This window comes from Sinohyriopsis cumingii, chromosome 8 (genome assembly GCF_028554795.1).
Source record: "Sinohyriopsis cumingii isolate HCF-2022 chromosome 8, ASM2855479v2, whole genome shotgun sequence".
NCBI classification, from domain to species: Eukaryota; Metazoa; Mollusca; class Bivalvia; order Unionida; family Unionidae; genus Sinohyriopsis; species Sinohyriopsis cumingii.
The window spans coordinates 96,042,274-96,065,344 of NC_142968.1; the positions used below are offsets into that span (position 1 = coordinate 96,042,274).

The 23,071-nt window shown below is 41.5% G+C and overlaps 1 protein-coding gene across 3 annotated transcripts in view; it reads left to right on the forward strand.

Moving 5' to 3' along the window:
• The window catches only part of LOC149794184 (interferon-induced protein 44-like), a 102,202-nt gene that overhangs the window by 49,489 nt on the left and 29,642 nt on the right, over nt 1-23,071 (forward strand). For 2 of the 3 annotated variants that reach the window (XM_089968290.1, XM_089968291.1), the window contains 5 exons: nt 5,468-5,507; nt 6,292-6,341; nt 6,813-6,854; nt 7,237-7,275; nt 7,780-7,974. In XM_089968290.1, the coding sequence (XP_089824416.1) occupies nt 5,486-5,507; nt 6,292-6,341; nt 6,813-6,854; nt 7,237-7,275; nt 7,780-7,974 (348 nt within the window). In that variant the 5' untranslated portion in view covers nt 5,468-5,485. The remainder of the gene's footprint in view (nt 1-5,467; nt 5,508-6,291; nt 6,342-6,812; nt 6,855-7,236; nt 7,276-7,779; nt 7,975-23,071) is intronic. The other variant, XM_089968292.1, reaches the window with a different exon arrangement.

Sequence of the window (23,071 nt, forward strand, 5' to 3'; positions counted from 1 at the left end):
TTGTTTGTTAATGAAACGGGTCTATATGAGCTGATGTTATTGGGATCTTTATCTTGTTTAGCTATAGGAATGACTATTGCGTTTTTTCCATTTATCAGGTAGCTTTCCTAAGGTCCATATTTTGTTTAGTAATTTGATGGTTGATAGTTTGATGTTGTTTTGGTAGTTTTTTTTTTGCCGTAGTAAAACTCGTACATGAACAGTTTCGACAAGTCCAGCACGGACGATCCCACATATATTGGTTTCATCAGTTAGAGTTTTCATCTTTTACTGTGAGTCACAAAAAATCCACCATCAAAGATTTTTTTATGGACTCCAAGGCCGGGTTCGCAATGAGCCTTTGAAGTCTATCCTGCTCGATACTATCACAGAAAAATCGATGCAAAAATTTATGCAGATTTTCCATAGTTTTTCCAAACACGGCATTGTTCATGAGCTTTGAAAAAAATTCTTCTCAAAGTCATTGGTGGCCTTTGTGCGTAGGTTGGCATTCGTCTGAATGTACGGTGGCATCCAAGCTTGAATTCGATCACTCAGTGGATTCTCATGATACGTATGCACAGTGGCAAGTGCAACTGCAGATTTCTCACGTGCCGAACAACGTTGTGTTTGGTTCTGATACTCGGGACGAGTTTGGTCCGTTCGGTGTATTTGCGGCCAAATTCATCAACGATCGAGCATTGAAACTGTTTGCATGATCAAGGGGTCATAGTATCCACGCAGGTTATGCAGCACCACATGAATTATTTGTGTGGTAAATGTCAAGTGTACGGGGTGTGTGCGAAACCTCTGTACTCGTCCGTGATGTGGGAGTGAATATAAACTATGGTATCGCTGAAAGTAAAAGCTCCCTCACAAATCCAGTAATGACTGTCTGCGGAGAATGCTCGAATGTTATCCTCCGTCATAAGTATGTCTGCTCGTGAACCGAGCTGCTGTCAAATCCATTTCGCTGAGATTTTGATCAATCTTTGGAATACCTTCACTGGGTTTATTGCACTCGCGCTATGAGCACAATAATTAATTGGCGGTTCTTAGTTACAATCAACTTGAACCACAACACTGCAACATTCAGGCATTCAAAATCGGAGTAGCTGTCATACGGTACTTTCATGCTTGGCTGCACTGCTGTAAATTTGACACTGCTTTATCAGGCTCGGGCATGATTGTGCACTACGTTTTTTCACTGATATCTCCGCACTTAAATTCGTGACTGGTGAGCAGTTCTTGAGTGCTAATACATGAATGCAACGTCTGCACGTATATTTGTTACGTGCGTGCTTACTGTATTCTTTAAACAGCCAGACAAGTTATTTATCCATGCTTTGTGCCGTGCAGATTCTGATTATTTAATTTCACTCATCAGCAATAAATCCATTTGGGCTCGACCATTCTTTCTATGGGGGAGAGTGTTAACGGATAAAAGCCTTTTGTTATAAGCGAACACATTAACAGCGATGAATGGGTTAAATGTTTCAGATTTCTTCTGTGATGCTTTGGTCACTTGCACTGTAACCTCGATATCACCAAAGATGCATTTATCCAGGTGTTGCCGTATTTTCGAGGCAAAATCGCACATTCAGAGCAACGATTATCAAAATTGATCAAGCTGATCACAGAACCTGGCTGAACCCTGTTTAGTGTTGCTTTGTAACTGGATCCACGAAATGGGTGATACTGCGACAGGTGGACCTCGACCCAGCTACATCTTTCAAGTGTCCATCCAGATCCTAAGTTGGCGTATTTCTTCAGCGTTTTGAGAATCTCTGCCAATTTCATCGCTAATAGCGCTGCTGTCTTTCCGGTTCAGGATTGCAGGGGCACCACTGTGAATCCACGGAGTAGTAGTTTTGAATCCATCTTTATCACAACTTAGCGACATAACCTGATGAGCACCGAAGACAGTGTCTGGATTGATTCAAGCGTGATGAAAGTTTTGCAACACCGCTACACTTCCTGGAATCATATATGTCAGCAGTCGTATTCCGTCTTTGTGTAGGTGGACGGGATAATAGCCGCGTGATTTTGCAACTCATCACTTCATTGCTGAAACTTGAATTCAGTCACTTATGATTGTTGTCTTTTTGCAAGAACACACTCTGCCGTTCATCAGCAATAGCAGAGGTGATACGATTTTTTTGTTCATCCTCAGCATGAAGATGGTTTTGTTCATACGAGTCTAGTATTGCAAGAATGTCTGCTTTTCTTGTGTATCTGGGTATTTAGATATTGTGCCCGCGCCAATAGTCTTAGATGCTTTACCTTTTCGGAGGTGGTGTGGGGGTGGCGGTGATAGATGTGGATTTAGCCAAAAGACGCGTCTCAGTGATTCAAGCATGTTTGCTTTTCTCATACGACTTATTATGTGGATACCATGCTGTCGTTCAAGCTGTCTTAGCAAGGGTACTGTAGACATGTTTTACTAAAAGGAGGGGAAAGGGATTTTCTAATTCGGACATTCTATAAATGTTTTTTTTTTGTTTATTGTTGGTATTTTGTCAGGGTCAGAAACTGATATTGCTTCAATACTGGTGAATATTTCATATATTGCTTCATTTGTGGTATCTGCTTGTGTTTGTGCTTGGGCAGCGACATGCTTTTGTAGTTCTATTTTTGTCTGTGCAAGTTGTAGCACTCCGTAACAGATTCACTAGGTTGGCAAAATTGGTTACGTGATTTGACTCAGATGGCACATTTCAGGCACTGTCGTGCCTCCAAGCCTTCACGCAATATTTGTGTGTGTGTTCTACAATAATTATAATAGCATGTTCAGCCAAAGATTTTGTATTTTCCAAGGCAGGTTGCATTGCATTTGTTGCGTCCCAATGACATGTACATTCCTATGTACATACGTGCGAACGTTTATCTACTTGACAAAAACAGTGCTATATTTTCTGTCAGCAACATTTCCACTCGTGATCTCCAAAGCGAACATGAAGTTGTAAATAAATCCTTGGCAGATAATTCACCACGCCTATCTCAGAGTACACAAAGAGAAATCATTATGTGGTGTTGAGTTAAACATTTATCAGTAAGGGGTCTGCCTCGATAAGCGCAAAGGAGTCATCATTGAGTACGACAGTAACATCAATTTGCGAGGCAACCATCGCACGTGCTTAATAGTGCTGAACCTCTCCTCGTGAATTTCATCCACATTTTTTAGTTTGGATGACATTCTTATACTTACGGCCTGAAGTTTCTTTCTAATTTTCCTGCTCTGTAACAGCTTCGTCACCGACCACATCAAAAGCGTTACACGCTTTAAGCACAGTGGTCTAGTTATCGTGTTTCTTTTGAGGATATACTCTTTCGTGCACGATATTTTTGCAGTTTCATGTTAGTTTTGTTTGTCTCAAATATCTGAACAAATTTATTTCGTTATATTTCTAAGGTCACTCCCAGATTCACAAACTCATCAATCTATAATCAACCTGTATGATGCATTCAAACGATACAACCATCTCAATACGTCTGTCACGCATTTGAGTTAAAATTCGATTCGGAAGTAGTACGCCTCCCTTCGTAAAATACTTTTCTTCATTATCCTTTGTGAATCAATAATCTCATCTTTTGTATATACTCACCCACTGACAATATCTTCAATATATAAATATTCACAGCTGAACTATAATTTTCTATTTCTACCAGCATAAAATGCTCAGTGTACAAATACTACATAGGCTGTCTAACACGGTATGAAGAAATTTAATATACAACAGAGCTGGTAGATACACAATCTTCATGCAGTGTATGTATTCATTGCTACCATAGACTTGCCTGTCTGAGTATACATCACTCACTCTCTTTTCAGGATTTTCGTTCCCACACTCACTGCAAAGTAGATTAGTACGAAAGTGGGATGCTTGACCTTATGGGTACACGGAGAGCCATACAAGACTCTTACACCCATGACTAGCTCACTCGAGTCACGTGCGTGTTTGTGCCTGTAACGGGACAAAAGTAAAACTGATCAAACATATGTGGGTCGCGTAGGAGGATAACATGTTATAAGGGTTAGAGAAAAGGATGGGTGTCTGGGTCCCATTTCTAATTACCGGAATTTCACTTTTACAAAATATATTCGGTATCAACATTCACAAGTCTTCATATGTAACACACTTTACGCATTTGCTCCACGAGAATTTTCTCAAACGATAGTCAATTGTCTATATACATCTGAAGGTAACATAAGTTAGGGTTGTTTGCTTCATGTCAGCAAAATAAAGTTCATTTATTCTGCCATGACTGACCGTAATGTTGAAATAGGAAATCTTAATACAAGTATAAAACTCTTCATGCATGTTTAAGTTCAGGAATAAGTAAGAACTTTGGAAAATGAAATATGCAAGTGCTATAAAAAAAAAAAAAACGTGCTCTACATTTCTTCAAGTGACTCTATCATATCCATGAATTGCCTCTAATATCCATTACCTTTAATAATAGTATTCATATCAATGATGAGTTTACAATTGATTAACTAGAGCAATGGATATGCTTAGATCTTTAGACTCATGTTCGTCATGAACCATTGGTAGAAAGCAATTACATTTTGTCTCACGTTTTTAACGTACTGAGTAGAACTTGTGTGCTAATTCTTCAAAGATGCATGTTTGTAAACTATTGCAAACTTACCACATTATAGAACAAATATAATAATTATGCTCAAGAATAATGAAATGAAAATACCGGATTAGCTCAAAATCGTCTCGAAGTTGAAAAATTGAAGAAAACGGACGTTTCCTGCACTGTAAATTTACAGCAAACATACTCCATTGCTCTCCTTCAAGGGACAAATGTATGTTACATGCATGGGAATGAGAGAGATGTTTATGAGGTCTATCCCTTTACCATAAACGACTTGCACAAACTTCAGTACCTGCTGACTACACTAAACATAAGACATAACATTCCTGTATTTATTATTTTCACAGTTACTCATCACCAGGCTTTCAAAATACTAAGTTTTCAATTATGTATTTAGCATTCCTGTATTTATTCTTTTCACAGTTACTCACCACCAGGCTTTCAAAATACTAAGTTCTCAATTATGTATTCAGCATATCCATATTCCCAAACACATCCAAAATGGTTTCCTACACAATGTGTCCTACGATGCATTTGTAAAAGACGTTTCCAAAAGAACTAGAAAAGCGCAAAACCTAGTCTTAGTGGCAGCTTTATGGAGAGACAACTTCCTATATTTATTATTTTAATTCTTAGTTATCTTCATATGTATTTATCTGTATCAAGGGCACAGAAATGCAATGTTACAACGCAACAGACCACGTTTTTGCTAATGTTGCCGGTTTTAGTTATCATTACAATTGACTTAATTTGAATTTGTAATACAAGCTATTGCTGTGCCGAGACATGGTCGAGACCAACATTGACACTTATATGCTTACGTCATAAATCAAATATGTCATCCATAAATAGCATACTTTCCATAATCTACTTTATTTTACAGGTAAACGAAAGCGAGAGGATGGGGACTTTCCTGAGTAAGGGTAGGTTAATCTATCACTTTAAGATTTAAAAGCTGTTCATATCCTTACATATTGCTGACCATTTGTATTTTGAAGGTCAGCGTCTGATAATTATGAGCATGTGATTTCTAATTACTGTCGAATACTCCGGGTTATCTTGATGTTTGATTTTTCATTACGCAAATGTAGTAACCCAAGATACATGCTTGTTTTGGCAGCCATCATATGCCGTAACATCTATTATATTATTCTGACCGTGAAATGGATAGTTTCACTCATTAGATAAAATACAATCGGTATGATTTGTGTGATTATGTGTGATTAATTTGTGTGATAATTAATGTAATATTTGTAATTCGTGGGTGGGTACAATTTAAATATGTGTGTGTATGTTAATCATTATGGAGACAGGATAAACTAAAAAGAAATTGCATTTATCGAGTCATGGAAGAGATGTCTAAATGATAGCTCAGAAATATCTATTTTTAATTTTTCCATTCCTTTTTATACCCACTTGAATGTAGTCCCATATGAGCTTGAATTAAACAAGTATCTTTGACGAGATCGTTACTTTCTAACATCAAAACGGTCTAGAGAGAGGTGCGGTTTAAAAGTGCCTGCTTACAGGATTTAGTGTTAAAATTTTTAATTAATACTTAGAAATGTTAGAAGCAACAAGCATTTGTTTTCAACATAGGTAATATTTCCATAATCGTTTTAAAACAATTTACTTAAGCAGTGCAGAATATATTGGAACCATCACAAGACTTCATAAACTAACATTTAATACTTTCTCGCCGAAAAGTATTTGGAACAGAGAAAGAGGAAGGCGAAAGATCTGCCGACTTTCTTCAGGTACGTCATTACCAAAGCTACACATTCTTTTTCTGTATTTAAGATTAAGCAACGATTCATCATGCAAGGTGTAATTACATAGTCTACAGTATATTGATTCTTCATTTTTAGACATATTTTTTCGTATATCATGTGTTAGTGACGGTGGTAATGGAAAAGGGTCATGTTTGCCAAGATCTTCGCCCGAGATATTTTGGAAGCGTGTACCTTTTCCAGCCTTATCATTATCAATTCTAATACACATCCGATATAAAATTTATTGTATAGTGTGTGTGTGTGTGTGTGTGTGTGTGAGTGTGTGTGTGTGTGCTTTTAATGTTCTACTAACCCAACATTTCATGAATATTCAGTCCGTTCTTCCCTTCATGGTACAGAAATGGTGGGATTATGGATTAGTGCAGAATGTATTGGAACTATCATAAGACTTCATAAACTAATATTTAACAGTTTCTCGCCTGAAAATATTTACAGGGAGAGAACGAGGAAGCCGAAAGATCATCCGATATTCTTCAGGTACGTTGTTACCAAAACAACACATTCATTTTCTGTAATTAAGATTGAGCAGCGATTCATCTTTTCATATATCATGAGTTAATGATGATAGTAAGTGATGGAAAGGGTCATGTTTGACAAGATCTTGCCCACAGGTACGAGGAAAGCGTGTACCTTTTCTAGCCTTGTGATTGTCAATATTTTTACACATCTGGTATAAAATTAAGCGTATAAACCCAGGTGTAGGATACAGCTGGATATAATTTAAGTTTTCCCGTACCAAACTATATATATATATGTGTGTGTGTGTGTGTGTGTGTGTGTGTGTGTGTGTGCTTTTAATAATGTACTTACGTGAACACATTTTATGAAATTTCAACCCAATCTTCCCTTCTTGGTATAGAAATGGCGGGATGATGGATTAGGAAGATGGAATGAGGCGGTAAGCTACTGAGGATTATTATGTACCTATTACTAAATAAGTTTATATAATTTTGCAACAGTTGTTTAAAACAAAGAACCATTGCTAACTTATGACTAGAAAAATGAAATGAATAACTGAATTCTGATGGTAATACAAGTTTGCATAACATACATATGTTGCGCATTTCCTTAGTGTGATATTTTTATAATAAGTTCACAATATCTTGTCTAGTAGTTCATATTGCTATGAAATGTTGCCCCTTTCGTGAACTACTGCAATGGTCAAAACCTTTTATATCTTTAAGTTGTTTGCAAAGAAGAAACCTGTCTACTGTTTTCTTAACCACGGATTCTATAATCCATCTGAAAATACCGTACATGTCCACTGAATGGATGAGTATTGGGACCAATGTAGCAAATTCCTTAAGAAGTGTGATCATTTGTACCAATTATTCAACTATCATATTTTTCACGAACCATAATCCCTTCAATCTGCACACAATTGTTTTTTTTTTTTTTATAGACCGTTTCAAAGATAAGAGGAGATATCATGAAATGTATGAAAGATTTAGAAACCATGAACAATATTGATATCTTTATCTGTGGATGTGTTGGGTGTGGTAAATCCTCTTTCGTCAACAACTGTATGACATCCCTCTCCGGGGAAGTTGCTCAAATTGCTGAAGCAGGCGAAGGGGATTTTCATATAACAAAATGGGTAATACATACATACATACATACACGCACGCACGCACGCACACACACACATACACACACACACACATGCACACACACACACACCCACGCGCATGCATGCATACATTCATACATACATACATACATACCTATCTACCTACCTACCTACCTACATACAAACAAGGTCGACTTGGAAATTCATTTGGTATCATTGGTTCAGCTTGATCTCGTGAGTTTTCCATGCAATTTTGGCAAGACTTTACCAAGTGTTCTAGCTGAGTACTTAGTCCTTTCCACCAAACTGACATTTTGGCGCGTTCTCGGCATTTAACTATGCCTTGGTGACCATCGTGAATTCTCTCTAGGATTTCTCTTTGAAGTGATTCTGGTACGACAAGGCATGTACCTTTCACTGAAAGACCATTTTGAATTGTAAATTCACCTCTATCTACCCAGTACGATTTAAGTTTTGCGTTAATAGCGGATTTCTCTGGCCACCCCGTTTCACAGAATTGTACAAGTTGTTTGCAAATCGAATCATTTCGATATTCAGACTTTATTTATTCAAGTCGAGTATTTGATGCAGGCAAATTACTAACTACGAAATCAGCATAGGCGTTAGTTTCAGCCTGAAATTCTCTGTCACTCTCAGAGTGATAACTTAAAGGTGCTCTGGATAGAGCATCAGCAGTTAATAGATTTTTGCCAGCAATATGAACTATACAAAAGTTGAATCTCATCAAACGCATTCAAATGCGTTGAATTCTAGGGGGTAAATCTCCCAAGATTGTATACTCATTAGTAATACTAATGGCTTATGGTCAGTTTTAAGTTTGAACTGTGACCCAGTTAAATAGCTACTGAAGCGTTCACAAGCCCAAGTGATTGCAAGGGCCTCTTTTTCTATTTGAGCATAGCGTTACTCAGTTTCTGACATACCTCGTAATGCGAACGCCACCGGTCTCAGAGTGCTACCGTGCTTCTGTCGTAGCACAGCACCTAGTCCAGATGAAGATGCATCTGCAAGTATTATAGGGGGTTAGTTTGGCCTCAATGGGAATTAGCATTACAGACCCCCCCTGGGCAAGTTTAGCCTCAATGGAAATTTAACATTAACCACCCTGGGCAAGTTTAGCCTCAATGGAAATTTAACATGGGCAAAAAACCCTGGGCAAGTTTACCCTCAAGGGAATTTAACATTGGAAGAAAAAGACGTTTGGGCCCGTTGAGCCTCAAGGGGAAATGGAATAGGGTTGGGACCCTATTTTTTTAAAGAAAAAAAAGGCTAGGCAATGGAAAGTCAGTCTCTTTTCGAGAAATAGGAGTGGCACTGAAAAGGGCCTTTGGGTTTCTTCTTCTTCTTCTAATTTCTTCTATTTCTCCACCAACTTCTTATTTTCTGTCCTACACTCTTTCTCTTCTTTTCTTTCTTTTCTTCCTTTTTTTCTCTTCTTTCTTCTTCTTCTCCTCCTCTTCTTTCTTCCTCTTCTCATTTTCTTCTTCTTTTTCAATTTTTCATTCCATGCTCTTATCCTTATCCTTTCCTCTTCATCCTCCTTTTCCTCCTTTATTTCTTTCATCACATCACTTATCATGTCCTTTACTTTTCGTAAGTTGTTAATCTCCATCTTCACTCGATGGGGACTATAAGAATAGTGATCTTCGTTTAGCCTCACTAGCATTTGTTCCATCATGCCCAAATTGTCCAGGACGTCTTGCAATGTTTGCATTTTATCGAGGTGGTTTGAAGCCATCTTCTCTGTAGAATGGTTTGAACGACGAATACTGTGGGTTCTTATACGAAAAGCGCGGACGTGATGGAAAACATCCCCCTAGAACAAAATTGATATTACCTAGATTATCACTTAAAACGCGCGGACGTGATGGAAAACATCCCCTACTTTTCTCATTTCATATGATCTACTATCCACATACGTGAAGCATCAATAAACAAACCCCTAATCTACTATTTACACACGCAAAGCATTAAAATGAAACCCAAATTTACTATCCACACCAACCTACATCAGCGCTTACAAACTCAAACACAAACACTATAAAAAAAGAGTCAGTGTTTATATTCACACTACTCTACATACACACATTGGCAAATCGATTGTTATTTCTTTTCTAAAGGTTTGGGTAGCCCTGAAAAGGGCTGTTTGTTTTTGAACTCCAGTGACACCTGGTTAATGATGGCACCTTCCAGGCCTGGCACCACATACACATCTTCTTCCCCAGTCTCCTTTTACCTTTCTTCTTGGGAGTGCAGAGGCGGGATAAGTGGCTTCAGAATCCCAATTTTCTGTCTCTGGGATTCTGAAATTTCCTTTCTCCTTTTCCTCCTCTTCTTTTTTTCTTCTTTCCTCCTCCTCTTTCATCCTTGCCTCTTCGACAATGGCCTCCGCGGCCAGTTCATTTAGTATGCGCCTGGCATATTCCAGGTGCTTCTGGAGTTCTAGCAGTTTCACAATTCTGGTATTCATTGTCTTGTCAACGAATAAACAGGGTAGCTAGACTGCCCAGCGAGTTTCAATTTATACTAAAAGCGCGGACGTGAAGGAAAACATCCCCCCAAAAACAAAATTGATCTTACCTAACAACGCGCGGACCTAAAAGAAACACTAACTCACTTTTTTTATACTACCCATCACTATTCTAAAAAATTTTATTAAACAAATAAAATACTATTCACATACGCAAAGCAATCCAATCCATCCCCAAATCTACTTTCCCCACACCTCAAACAGCAAAAAAAACCCAACATGATCTTAATCTACTATCCACACAAACGTACGTGAGCACTTACAAACACACAATCCTATACACAAATACATGCACTCACACTATAAAAAAAGAGTCAGTGTTTATATTCACACTACTCTACCTACACACATTGGCAAATCGATTGTTATTTCTTTTCCAGAGTATTGGGTAGCCCTGAAAAGGGCTGTTTTATTTTTGTTTGCTATGGCAATCTTTTAGTTTCTAAGAATGCGATGTCCTCTGAGGATAGACTTGCTGGTGATAGGTCGGCTTCTTCGGAAAGAGAAGAAGAACTCTTTGGTGTCGATACGACAATCGACAAAGCCTCTGTAAGGTTCAGGTTGCTGCTGCTGCTGCTGTTGTTGTTGTTGTTGCTGTTGCTGCTGTCTCTGAAGTCTGTACTTCTCTGTCCATTCTTCTTTCTCCCTGTTCACCTCTTCTCTGAAGAGCTCTTCTATCAGGTCTTCAGTGACTTTTAACATTCTCACATTCTCTATCTCTTCTGGCTTCGGTATCAGACTGTGTCTGACCCTATGCAAATTCACGTAGGCTTCGTTTAGCTTAGCTAGTTTGGAGCACATCTTCGTAGGAGGATGAGTCGACAATGGATGGTTAGACTGGAAACTCCCCCGGTTCTTAAAGTCAAAGCGCGGACGTGAAGGAAAACATCCCCACATGGTTTTCGAGCCGCAACGTTCAATGAGTGTCATGAGAGGGATAGTAAGAATTCAAAGAGCATGAATCAACATTCTTATAGCCAAACAAAAGACAAAGGCATTTTTTTTTCAAAACACATTTTTTTTCAAAATCACTTAACACTAACCAACAACTCTAACATTTTTTTAACAATAATCCAACAATATAGCATCAAACATTTTTTTTCAAATGACAAACATTTTTTTCAATTCACACTCTACTTTAAACAGGGCTGACAACGTTGTGAATGAAATTGTGATTTCCACTGTTGGAAGTCATTAGGCCATTGATGGACACTACGTTTCCTAGCTTGAGACAAAAGATAAGCATAATGGTCACAAAACCATCGATCTACTTTCACATCGTTTCTAGAAGAAGAACGAGGATCAAAATGAGTCACTAAATGTTCTAAGGAATAGCCCAGGCTGCGATGATGCAGAAAATACACACAGTACTGTCCACACACCAAGGAATCTGTGCCTTGTAATTTCACATTATTGAATCGGGTGGTCTGAGCATTTCTTCTCATAAAGTCAATGATATCGTCTTCCAAAGGGGGCAATCCGTACGAATCAAAATATTCCACACATCCTTCTTGAGGAAAGTAGACGGCTACCCAGTGGGTTCCTGGGAGATGACTGTCGTCCGTGTTGATCACATAAGCTAGATGGACTTGAGGTTTGCGATGAATGAGTTCATCTTTAGCACAGACGACAGGATTCCAAGAAGCCGTATACGAACTGTGGATCAAAAGGTAATAAAGTTCCCAGGTATCCATGTTTTTTTCTTCTTCACAGGTAATAATAAGTGATCAATTCGATCCTGACTTTTTGCTTGAAAATGTCTGACAAATAACCGTTTCTTCGTTTCGTCTCCTCACTCTGATTCAGGAGAGCTTCGATACGATGGATCTCTTGAGTGGTTAATGGTGGACAAGAATGTTCACGCAAGTCTTTATACCACTGATGCCACACGACTTCGTCCGAGATGAGACTCCAAGCTTCGTCCAGATACTCGTCCAATGTTTCTTCTTGACTCAGCATCAGGCATTTATCGTGTTGAATTTGACTGGGATGATCGTTTTGACATCCATAGCAATCTTTCTTGATCAATTCCGTCATTTTTTCGACCAAGTGTTTGGCAAAACAGGAGACTAAATGGGCTTTTTGTTCTGGCCATCTTGACTTCATCATAACTTCGTCGTCTTTGTCTTGAGATTCTTTTTCCACGGTCTCCTCACATTCCATGTCCAAAGTTTCTCCACTAGATAAAGAGGGATAACAGTCTTCCATAGCTTCTAATAGTCTAGAATGACTTCTCTCAAACTGTTGATTTCTATGGTATTATCGAATTCTGCATACAGGATGACGTTCACTGTCTCTTTCAGTGGTTCTGTAAACTGAAGTTCCACACGAATCTGGCCTGATTTTATAGGGTGAAAATGTCCATCGTAGCTGCCTTGGTCTGGAGTGAAATCAAATGACCACAAAGCATAGCCTCCTGCGTAATCTTCGTACGTTATGCCGTGACTGGTGTTGGTCCCTAACTGTCCGGTGGCTTCGTACAGGGACAAGTACGATCTCAAGTAATTCATCTTTGTGTTACCAAAGTCAGGTTCGAAAGGTCGGGTACACAACGTCTTGCCATCGCGACTGACTTCGATTTTCTTCACGTTGAAGTGATGAAAGTTGAAAGGATTTTTATCGAAGTCTCCGTTGAAGGCTTCATTGTTGACCATACCAAGGATTAAACGCTTGGGTAACTGTCCTTGGAACAGATGATCTTCGATTATGGATTCATGGTTACGGGGAATGGTGAACGTTTTCACTTCCACGCGTCGGATGGGATACTTGGCAGTCATTCTGCTCAACGTTTGACTGATGTCATTCCCCACTTTAGGTAACACTTCCACGCGTCGTACGTAGAGTTTGGCCTCCTCGATTTTGCTTTTAGGATTGCCAGCAGCAGTATCAGCCAACAAATGGAAAGCGACACTGCTGCGATTCAGTCTCAAGCGGACATTTACCCCGTTCATCAAATATTTCTCTTGCAACCACATGTCCAAATGCAAACGATCCATCAGTTCTAAACTCTGTCCTTTTTTGATATTGTTTCGTCTTTCCTCAAAGCCGTCATTGTCTTTATCTATTATGTCAAACTTGCCCGCTTCGTCAGGTTCCCATAGCACACAATCATTGAGATGAGTATTCTTGGCATCTATTCCGTACGTTAAGAGATGTTCCAGGTAAGCACGATAAGGGTAAGTTTCCATGCTGCTGCTAACCAGTTTGTTATTCAAGTACAAGTCCACTGAGCTGAACAAGGAATGCATGAAATTGTTGACGGGAACTACATTCTCAGTGTCTTCTACTTCGCCATTATCCTTATCTAGAACTTTGACTTTCAAGTACAAGTAACTGCTATTCAGATCGATGTAATCTTCGGGTTGTCCTTTGATTTCAAACTCGATGGGAGCGGGATCCGTCAAAGAGGAGACGGGATGAAATTCCACCCATTGGGATTCTTGCATCGTCATCATGGTAGGGGGCATGGCAAACAGATCCAGTTCCGACTTGGAACAGGCGCATGACTCTCGGTGCATCATTTTTTTCTGTGTCTCAATAATCGAAAACGTCTAAGTCTCGAACGGTTCTTCTTTTCTTTGTCTTTCTAGCTTTAGACGTGTGAAGTCTGGTGAAAGGGTGTTTTCTTCGTCGTCTCTTTCTGCCTTGTCCTTGCTGTGGCGTCAGGGAAGTAGGAATGCCTGACTCGGTAGTGTGCAGGGCATTTATAGGTGTTTCTCGTCGGCCAAAAGGTCTTTACCCGTTTTAGCAAGACATTTTTGCCTGCCCTCATGAAGGCTTCTTTGGGGTTTTGTTTGTCGATGATGACATTTTGGAGAAATTCTTTGGCTTGCGTCAGTACGGCATCTTTCAAGGCGTGCAATCCGCGTGTCACCATCGGTTTCAAGACTGGGGCCACCGAACGAAAGGCCGATTTCAGCATATCTCCTAAACCGTGTCCTCGCTGTCGTGCAACCCTCGGTACATTGGATACATAACTTACGAGTCGTGAGAGAACCGTTTTCGAAAATGGAGTTTCACCGTGACTTTTCCTTTGGTGAATGGAATATTTTGTCCCAGATCTCCTTTTATAGCAATGTTGACCGTGTCCAAATACGACTTACTGACGGGCAAATAGTGAGGATTTACAAATTCGCGGTGGACGTGGTAAGTGTTTCCACCTTCCTGGTCATTGGTCGTGGTACTATCCACTTTGAAAGGAATGACACACAGTAACGGTACGGAGGTTTGTCCCACCACGTTATACTCCACCACATCGGAGTACACAAACATCAAATTCAGTCCTTGGTTCAGTTCTACAGGGAATATAAAAAACTTGTAAAATTCCGTCTTGCTGTTGATCTTCGGTTTAAAATTTGGAGCCATTTTTGTGTCTCCACCTAAAATATCAAACAAGTCACGATTAAAACTGATGGACAACGTTTGGGCATCCTGAAATTTCATCAGTAAGCGACGAGCTACTTTATGGTACTCCAGGGTGACACTTTTTTGATTTTGTTCAGGGCTTTGCCAAAGGCTAAGTCTAACCTGGAAGCAATGGTGTCCACCAAATCTTGGCCACTATAATAAAACCCTGCCGGAATTTTCAAGGTGTAGATATTGAAGGGTGAATTGTTGGCTGGTTTTACGTCGCCTGAAAACCCGATGTCATTCATGGTTTCTTGCAATTGTTGGTTCAGGATTTCGACCTCAAAAGTGTTTTCTTTTCAGTGATGTTTTGGATTTGTGTAGGGTGAATCATTTCCACCAAAGACACTTCCCAATGGGCTTCGTGATCTAATGGGATGGTCTGAGGTAATTTGGCCGTGTAACAGCACAACATGTTGTTGGGAAACACCTCCATGGAACTGTCACTGGGTAAGGTTAAGTAAAATTGGTTTTGGTGACTCATAATTCCAGAGTTCTGTGGCTGTCCGAGGGGTTACTGGACGTCAGAGGCGTGTCTCCGCCCAAAATCGGGTTCTGGTTGTGGTTGTTGTTGGAGTGGTGACTGGCACTGGCACTGGACACAAGGTTCCCGTGGTTCCCGTTCGAGGAGAATTTCAGGGAGGGATTGGGAAGCAGGTAACCGATGCAACTGCTCAATAAAATGGTCCACAATTGTTTGGCTCCTTGTTGCAAACTCAAATTGGCAATAGCTGCCCCGATGACACAATACACCACGAAGATTTGGCAGAAAAAGACGATTTGTGTTTTAGGCACACGTTCTCTGCACCACACCCACAAAGGTTGTTTTTGTAAATCTTGCAGAGAAGAACTAGGTGAAGGAGTGGTCGACGTAGCTGCGTCTGTGTGAAAGTGCATGATGGTCACTTCTTTTTATAGTCGATGACTTGCGAAGCGTCGATGCAAGAATGAAAACTGGGTGGATATCCTTTCCAACGTACTTTGACTTCTTTGACACGTCGTTTGCCCACTTTACGGGTTCTGCGTTCGAGAATGCTTTCGATGTCGTACACGTCGTCTTCTTTTTTGGTGACACGTTGTAACTCGGGTAAGTAAAACGTTCCTTTGAGCACTTCTCCGTTCATGTCTTCCAATTTATAGACGGTAGGATGACGGCCATGCACTCGTCCAGTGACACGAAACAATTCGGTTGTCCAGTTAGGTAAGTAACCTTTGTCGAAAGTGCGTTTGGTTTTGCCAATGCGTACCCAATCTCCTACGGCCAACACTCCACTTTTCTTGGGGACAGCCCTCGTCGGGGACGTACCAAACAGGCGCTCAAACACCATCACTTCGTTGTCGGGTGTCACTTCTTGCGGGGTACGTCCAATGCTTCGATGGTAAGATTGGTTGTACGCTTGCACCAGGTGCGGTAAGATGTCGATGTACTTCAGAGTGTGGTGATGCGTAAAATATTTCCACATGCGTTCTTTCAAAGTGCGTTGAAAACGTTCCACGATGCTGGCTTTGGTTTCGGGATTCTCGGTGGTACAAAAGTGAATGTCACGTTTCTTTAATTCTTTTTGGAAAGCTTGGTTCAGAAATTCGGTGCCTTTGCCCGTTTGCCATCGAAGAGGGTGACGACCGCTTTGTTTCAACACCCGTTGTAGGGCTCGCACTAACTTGCTGCTCGATTTGGAAGTCAAGGGTACGACCCAGGCAAATTTGGAAAAGACGTCGATGACACAAAACAAATATTTGTAGCCACGATTGTAGCTGGCCAAATGAGAGACATCGGCTAAATCGGCTTGCCATTGATGATCGATGCCTTCCACTCGGGTGCGACTTCTGGCAAACTTGCGTCGGATGGGTTTGTGTAAAATGTAGGTAGCGTTCTTGTAACCATCGTTGCACTTGAGGTAAAAGGAGACTTTTCAGTCGCATTTTGGCAGCACGATACAATTTTTGAATTCCTGCGTAACCTGCAGGAAGCGAGGGATCGTAGTAAATGCTGGCTAACACCTTCTCCATCTTTTTTGGTGTGTTAATAAGTCACCCACTCTTCCGTGATGCTACTTTGGGTGGGACGAAAGGGTGGTTTAGAAACGGATTTACGAGTCCGATGGGTTACGGGAGTAGAAGTCGAAGGTAGTGGTGGTGGAGGTGGCAATGGAATGGCTTTGGTCTTCTTTTCTTTTTTTGCTTCTGGTTTCCCTTCTTTCTTTTTCACTTCTGCCGAAGGAGGAGTGGACATCATCTTTTTAACCCAAGCTTTCATTTCTTCTCGTTGGGGTGTGGGGGACGGGGTCAACAAGGATGCTGCAATCTTACTCGAAATGGGAGCTGCTGACGGTGTTTGAAACACTTCTCGCATCTCTTCTTCCTCAGGTCTTCGTGGGGTAGCATCTCTGGTGACCCCTGGGGATGGTAGTAGTGGTTGTGGTGGTGGTGGTAGTGATGATGGTGCTGGACTTTTCATCAAGGTCTTAAAATCTTTCAGAGTGGGTAGAGCTGTTTCGTCTAAAGCTTTCTGGTGAAAGAGTTGCAGTCGTTGCAAGAGTTGACCGTACTTTTGCGATTTTTCTGTTTCGGACAAATCTTGGCGATCCATCAAGAACTGCAGTTCGTGTTGTAACTGGGACATCTCGCTCAAACTGGGATTGGGAGGTAAATGCGGGGTGCGTTGTTCTTGCCAATGATGGCATTCCATCCATCGTTTGTAAGGTACTAAAGCTAGTTTTCGTCCTTCCATGGGGTTGTCAGGGGTCGATTCTGAGATCTTGGGACTTCCGAGGGTCTTTTTATCTTGCTCCCACCAGTCCTCCCAACATGGTTCCCAAGACTCCTTTCAGTAAGGGACCTAACAAGAGGGGTAAAATGCCTCCACGTTGGACCAACATCTTCTTCTTTTGACAAAGGGGAATTTTCTTTTGAACCATTTGGCGAAGAACGTGACGATGTTTGCCTAAGCATTGTTTCTGGTGTTTGGACAAAGGGATCGTGCCTTTCAAGACGTTCAAACAGTATTCGCACACCGTATCGATGACCTCTTTGGAGGCTGATTGAATGAGTTTTTTTCGTAGAGGTGGAGAAGCTTTGGACAGGACAGATAACGTGTGCCCATGTTTGACTAAACGAGGAGGCAGTCCTTTCCTTTTCTTTCTTTGGGGTTGTTTAGAAGAGGGATGTTTTCTGGAGGGTGACATCTTCAGGAGCACCAAAACACTGATACCCTACTTGGTCACACACCTTTTTTTATACTGGAACGCGTCGCCACTGATTGTCTTTACGTCGTATCAGTTTGAGGACAGGCATGACACGTCGTGCAGGGGTACGTAACGGACTAAATCGAGCCAGTTCTTGCTTGGACAAATCCAGTAAACTTTGTAACATGCCCGATCTCTCTTGGACTTTGATATTGGGAGAAGGTACTTTGTCAGCAGCGACCACTGCCGCTAAATTGGAGGGACCTGCCACTGGGGAAGTTCTTTCTGGGGTCATCAACGGAGATGTTCTCGGTGTGATCAACGTCTTCAAGTACTCTTCAGTTCTTGGTGTCATCAACGGAGAAGTGGATGAACGTGAGGCTGTCACAGACGCGGTCACCGCCGTCGCAGGTCGTGGTTTGCGAGTGTAAAGTTGCGTCCTGGCCGAAGTGCCTCTCTTGCGACTAGTTTTCTTCTGTGGGCTTTTCTTTTTCTGGGGACTTTTTCTCTGTTTCTTTTTCTGGGGGCTTCTTTTCTTTTTCCTGGGTGGTGTCTGGTAAGAGGAGGGTCCCGCTACTGGAGAAGTTCTCCTTGGGGACCTGGTCTTTTTCTTCTTCTTGGAGCTTCGTTTGACTTTTTTCTTGGGGAGAAGTTTGGGGGCATTAGGATCCCATCTTAAGAGAGAGCGAATGATGACCACTCCTAGAGTACCGCTCCCTCCATGTTTCAAAAAGATTTGTTTTTTGGTTTGACTGTCGATGCGGGGATCGGCCAGTTGGGTCAAAGCGACTTTGTTTCGATCAAAAAAGCGTTTGGCTTGATGAGGAATCTGAATGATTCCTTGGAGTAATTGACGTGCCGTCACCGTGAACCATCGTAAGACTTCTTTGAGACTAGCTTCTAAGACACGAGCTCGTATTTGTGGATTTTTTTTCTCGACTGATGCCATACAAGGCACGAATCAATTTGACGGGAAGATGCGACTGAAGGGACGTCATGTTCAAAATGTGTGTGAGACAGACGAAAAGGGTCTGAGGTTTTTATAGATTTTTTGTGGAGTGAAATTAAGTCCAGGACGGAGACGTGTACAGGACAGGCCCTCCGTCTTGGCACCAGTGGTGAAACAAGTGGGTACGAAATCGCAAATCATCGGGGGTCGTAGGTTTCAAATCGACGAGTAAATAGGCGTGTGGCGTTTGAGTGGCATCGTCGTACGCCTGAGTCAGCCAAGGCGTTCCTAACTGTTTGGCTAAGACTTGCACTTGCGATTTATCTCGAGGGCTTTTAAACAAGACCACGTAATGCGCATTGAGACTGACAGTGCGATGGGCTTTACTTTGTTGAAACAAATTTTGGGTGATGTAAACGACACTGGCATTACGGTGATGCCCTTTGCGCGTGAACCACAGTTTAATTTCTTCTTCGTCTTCTCCTAACATGTCGTCGAAAATGACCAAATGGGTTAGACGGGAGTCAGAGACGATGCCATAGTCTTCTTTAGGAATGCCTTCCACAAACACGATGGAATCGCCTTGACTTTCTCGCAAGAGGCTGTACGCCGATTGCCACTCTTTGTAACACCACACGATCCGCTGAGGTGGCCGATCGATCAAATGATGTTTATGTTCGATCAAACGTTTGACGAATTCGGTTTTGCCTGAACCGCTAGGTCCAGCAATAAGCATCTTAAAGGGATGGCGAAGAAACAAAGCCTCGCAACTGGCACGATCTAAGTGTTCGTCGATGACTTTGACAGTAGAGGAAGAGGGAGCAGAGACAGCAGAGGTAGCCATAGTGTCAGGAATGTCACTTGTGACCGGAAAACAAACAAGACAAGAGTTTATATACTTTTTTTCTGGACACTTTTATTGAATGCTTTAAACATGAATACGAAAGACGAAAATACATGAAAGCCAAAGGCTTAAGTACAACGATAAAAGGCACATGAAAATCATTAACGTGCAATAAAAACAAGTGTCTGTACAACATGTTTTGGGTAATGTTCTGACCAGTTCTATGGAGGGTAAGGTCACACAAGTATCCTCCCGAAAGGGTCTTTCAGGCCTGTCCACGACAGTCCTGTCCTGGGTGACGGGTTCTTCTGGCACCGTCACTAACACTGGTTGAAAAGTAACTTTTTTCTTTGGACGTTGAAAGGAAGGATCACAACTCTCGAGCATACTGGGCCACTTCTTGGGTCCAAGCCTCAAAATCCCATTTTTTCCAGGCACGGACATCTGTCCAGTGGGGGTGTAAGTCACAAACTACACACACATCGTCATACACGTCTTGGGTAGCTAAAAGTTGACGAATCTTTTTTTCCCGTAGAGGTCGAGAATTATCCAGATGAAAATGTAAGGCTTTGAGCAAAAGGAGTCTCTCGTGAACATGTAAAGGCACCACTTTCATGTTGAATGGGGTGGTAAATACTGTTCGTAAAGAGTCCACAAGGAATCGGCTGATAAACGAAATCCCAGAAAACAAGTCACTAAGACACACACCACTTGTCGACCCAAATTGAATGGATACAGTTCTTGTAATAATTGATGGTAATGATCCACGGTTTGAATATGGTCATTGAGTTCCTTCCACGGAATCTGTTGGATTACATACGACATAAGTCGTGGCATGGCAGCCTGTTTTTATAGTCTCTTTTTTTCGGAAACAATACACGTACTTTCTAGCCAGACATCTTCGTTCTCCAGTGGGGAATCTAAATGTTGCATACTGTAACCTAAACGTCAGAGTTTGTTTAGATGTTTCCTCTTCTGCTAAGTAGATTCCACGTAAAATATGTCGGTAATCCTTTACCTTGTCTTCCTCAATGTGTTGCACTAGGTGAATCTCGAAGTAACCAAAATGATCAACACGTGGATCATCGGGAGCCTGGAAGTATTGAACAAGGTCTGACCACTAAAACAATTTCTGACGAATCAGTTCTCTTATACCATTCAGGTACCAGTGGTTAAAGATCTGGTGACGTAACGGATGCAATTGTTCTTTACGTTTCACTTGCATTTTGACCAGCTCTCGGTAAATGCCTTCTCTCAACTCCACAGGCAAAGCACGAATGTTCTCTTGTAAAGTATCCATGAATAGGTCAGTCCGTACAATTCACAATCATCTCCTAGAGCAAAAGTAATCCACATAATGAGTAATTTCTGACCACTGCCATTCAGGGTAACGTCCAAGAATCTCACTGAACTCTTTTGATGTAAACGGTCTAGAGTAATACAATAGGATGAATGCACACTTGACCCAAAGAAATCTAACACACTGGTTGACTATTTTCACTTTCCTCTTGTGAATTTCTCGGCACAAAAGTTCTACAGTCACCCAATGAGATTTCACTCTGGCAAGTCCCTGCCAAACTTCCTTGTAAATCTTCTCTTGCAGTTCTTTAGGTAATGATTCAATATCGTTTTTGAAATGCAGTTTAAATACTGGTCTCGTTGATGTCCAACATTTGACTCCTAGCCAAACTGGTTTCTTCTTCGTCAACGACATGGTAAGTTCCTTTAATGTCTCGGTCCCACTAAGGGTAAGTAATGACAATTCGGTGACCATCGAGCATGTTCTACGTAGGCCGAATCTTGCGGTTCCCAGTGGTGAAGTGACACACCGCAACTGAAGCACTTGACTTTATCTCCTTCGCCCAAGTAGAACAATCCGGCTCTGGCTAATTCTTCGGGGGTCGGTCCTCCCAGATACTTAGGCCATTTTCCTTTGAACGATTGAAGACGATTTTCAAAGTCGCAGTATTCCGACAAACGCACAGGAAACGAATATTCGTCTTTCACAGGTTCGTTTCTATGAGGGTTGGGTGACATGGACAGGAGTTTGCTCAGTTTTGGATGACATCCGTAGGGGGGTAGACGTGAAGGTGAACATCCCCCTTTAAAACGAAACCCAGTAAAATGTCCAAGAGGACGAGCGGCATCGCTTTCGCATCCCTCAGGTTTGACACGCACAACATCACTTTCCATGATAGGGGTAGTGAGAACAAAGATCCCATGATGCTTTACGGCATCGCTAAGGTCACAACGTACAGCATCGTACCCATCGCAAGGCTCACAATCGCATTCCACTTCCGAAGCCACACACTTGAATTGTACCTGTCTAAACTTGTTTTGTGTTTCTCTGAAAGTATTCATCTTGTTCGCTTGGTCTTGGTAGTCACAATGAACTATCGATCTTGCCTAGGGTTCCTTTTTATATACAGACCAATACCGACGTGTCCATACGGTAAGGTGAAATGATTGGGAAGTCGCACTCGCTTCTGGTACACGATTTGATAGACTTTTTCCAAGGGTCGACTGACGATGTGGTGAGTGGGTAAACGTACAATCTTGTTGGGTTGGTGAGTGGTCACTTTAAAGTTTCCATCCTCTCCCGATTACAAGGCTTCTTTCAGTACCCCAAAGTTGACCACTCGACTGGTGCGATAATTCAGAGTCAATCCTTTCACTTTGCACTGCGTGTGCACTTCTCCTTGTTTGTCCCGGTATTCGTAACCGTAATTTTTAGGACCACCACTGGCGAAACTTAGAATCTTGTCGTCGGGATGCTCGTCTGTCCAGGCTCCTAAACGGTCTCCTTCGATGTCAGGGTGCTGTTCACTCGGGTGATGGATGTGAATGCAACTGTCCGTGTCAAAGTACAGGACGCGTTCCCCTAACAGTTCTAAAGCTTCGTACAATTTAAGCGAGCATGAGCTGTCACGTAAGCCGCAATGATGACATTTCCAAAAGGATCGTCTTGTATAAAGTCCAGATCTTCTTCGTAATTGACCAAGATCAAATCCTCGCGAACGACGTCCACGTGTTTCATGTATTTGGTTTTGTCGTGAATCATCTGGAAGTAGAGGGAAGGTTCTGTCAAATATTCCGTCTTGGGTAAACACGGTCGTTGTACCATTTTACCCCACAAGCAATTTAACATCACTTTGGCAAACGATCGCCTGCCTTTGTTTTTCTTGATG